The sequence below is a fragment of the Elephantulus edwardii genome, unplaced genomic scaffold (genome assembly GCF_000299155.1).
Source record: "Elephantulus edwardii isolate Elephantulus edwardi_28Jun2011 unplaced genomic scaffold, EleEdw1.0 scaffold00221, whole genome shotgun sequence".
Lineage (NCBI taxonomy): Eukaryota > Metazoa > Chordata > Mammalia > Macroscelidea > Macroscelididae > Elephantulus > Elephantulus edwardii.
This window is the reverse complement of record NW_006399971.1, coordinates 3627443-3628626: the sequence shown is the minus strand read 5'-3', so window position 1 is coordinate 3628626 and position 1184 is coordinate 3627443. Positions and strand designations below refer to the sequence as shown.

Below are 1184 nucleotides of genomic sequence, written 5' to 3'. Positions count from 1 at the left end.
CCAGAGTTTGGTTTGGGAAGGTGATTTGTGTAAGGGAGTAGAGAGAATTAAGGATGACAAGGCAGATGTTGGTGCCAGTCAGTTGATTCTAATTGTCACAGTGGGGCCCAGAAGTCTCAAAGGTCTCTTGGAAAACAATTTTCCCTCCACTGTTCTGAAGGAGGTATTGGTAATACCCCTGAGGCAAAACCTGTGCCCAGTCCTTGGTCAGGAGGTACTTAGAAAATATACTAGTTCCAGCCCTGTCAGAACTCGTTAGGGTGAGAGAATTCTGGGAAGGAGCGATCTGCTTCCTGGATTATGGGTTTCATCACTCTTCTCTACTGAAGGAGAAAACCGAATTCAATCATGATAGTTCAGGGAAGAAATTCTGATCAGAGCTCTCTAAACTGCACATGAGGTTAGGATCATAGAACATGTCTTCCTTGGAAGTCTATACGTTCAACCAGTCTCAAATTTCACTTGCAACCAGTAATATTGAAAGAGGTAAGTGAGGTACTTTTATTTCCTGCATTTCTGGGATAAGTATAGACCAGCATGAGTCAGTGAGACTGGCTCGGGATAAGGCAGGCTTCAAAGCTGTTGTACATAGGGTCACTATGAGTCGCAGGCGATTTGACAACACATAGCAACAACATAGATTAGCTGGGTTTCTTTTTCTTTACAGTTCTTAATGGAACTCTATATTCCATTAAGCAATTAACATTGAGTTTCACTGTATAAATACCTCTTGAGGACCCACAGAGGTTAAATTCATGCAAGATTTATAATATCACTGATAGTCTTTATTTCTCTATCATCCATGCACCCACATACAGCAGGCCAGAAAGTATTCCCATTTGCACCTCTCACTCTCCAATTGCCCTATCACTGGAAAATGTTAAATCATTATGAGACTTTTAGTTTCTTTGTTTAAAATGCAAGAATTGGCTTAAAATAACTTTGAAGATTCCTTCCAAAATTCAAGTTCTAAGACTGATGACTCTAATACACAAATTAAATTGTCTAATATAGAGCCTGAAGAAAGCTTAAATTATGGACCACTTCTTTGAGGAATGAACAACAGAAGAGAATTTACCCTGTTTGGAGATGGTGATCTGTGTGAAGAGTTAGGGTTGAGGCAATGTGTAGATTCAGTATTGAGGTGCCATTTAAGCTGACTGGATTTGATGTATGTTTCCTGG

At 39.9% G+C, this 1184-nt stretch overlaps 1 protein-coding gene across 1 annotated transcript in view; it reads left to right on the top strand.

The window, feature by feature from the left end:
• The first annotated feature begins 416 nt into the window (after window positions 1-416).
• Window positions 417-1184, top strand: part of LOC102866019 (olfactory receptor 10-like) — a 16856-nt gene continuing 16088 nt past the window's right edge. Inside the window, exon 1 of the mRNA XM_006898162.1 lies at window positions 417-486. Within this exon, the coding sequence (XP_006898224.1) occupies window positions 417-486 (70 nt within the window). The remainder of the gene's footprint in view (window positions 487-1184) is intronic.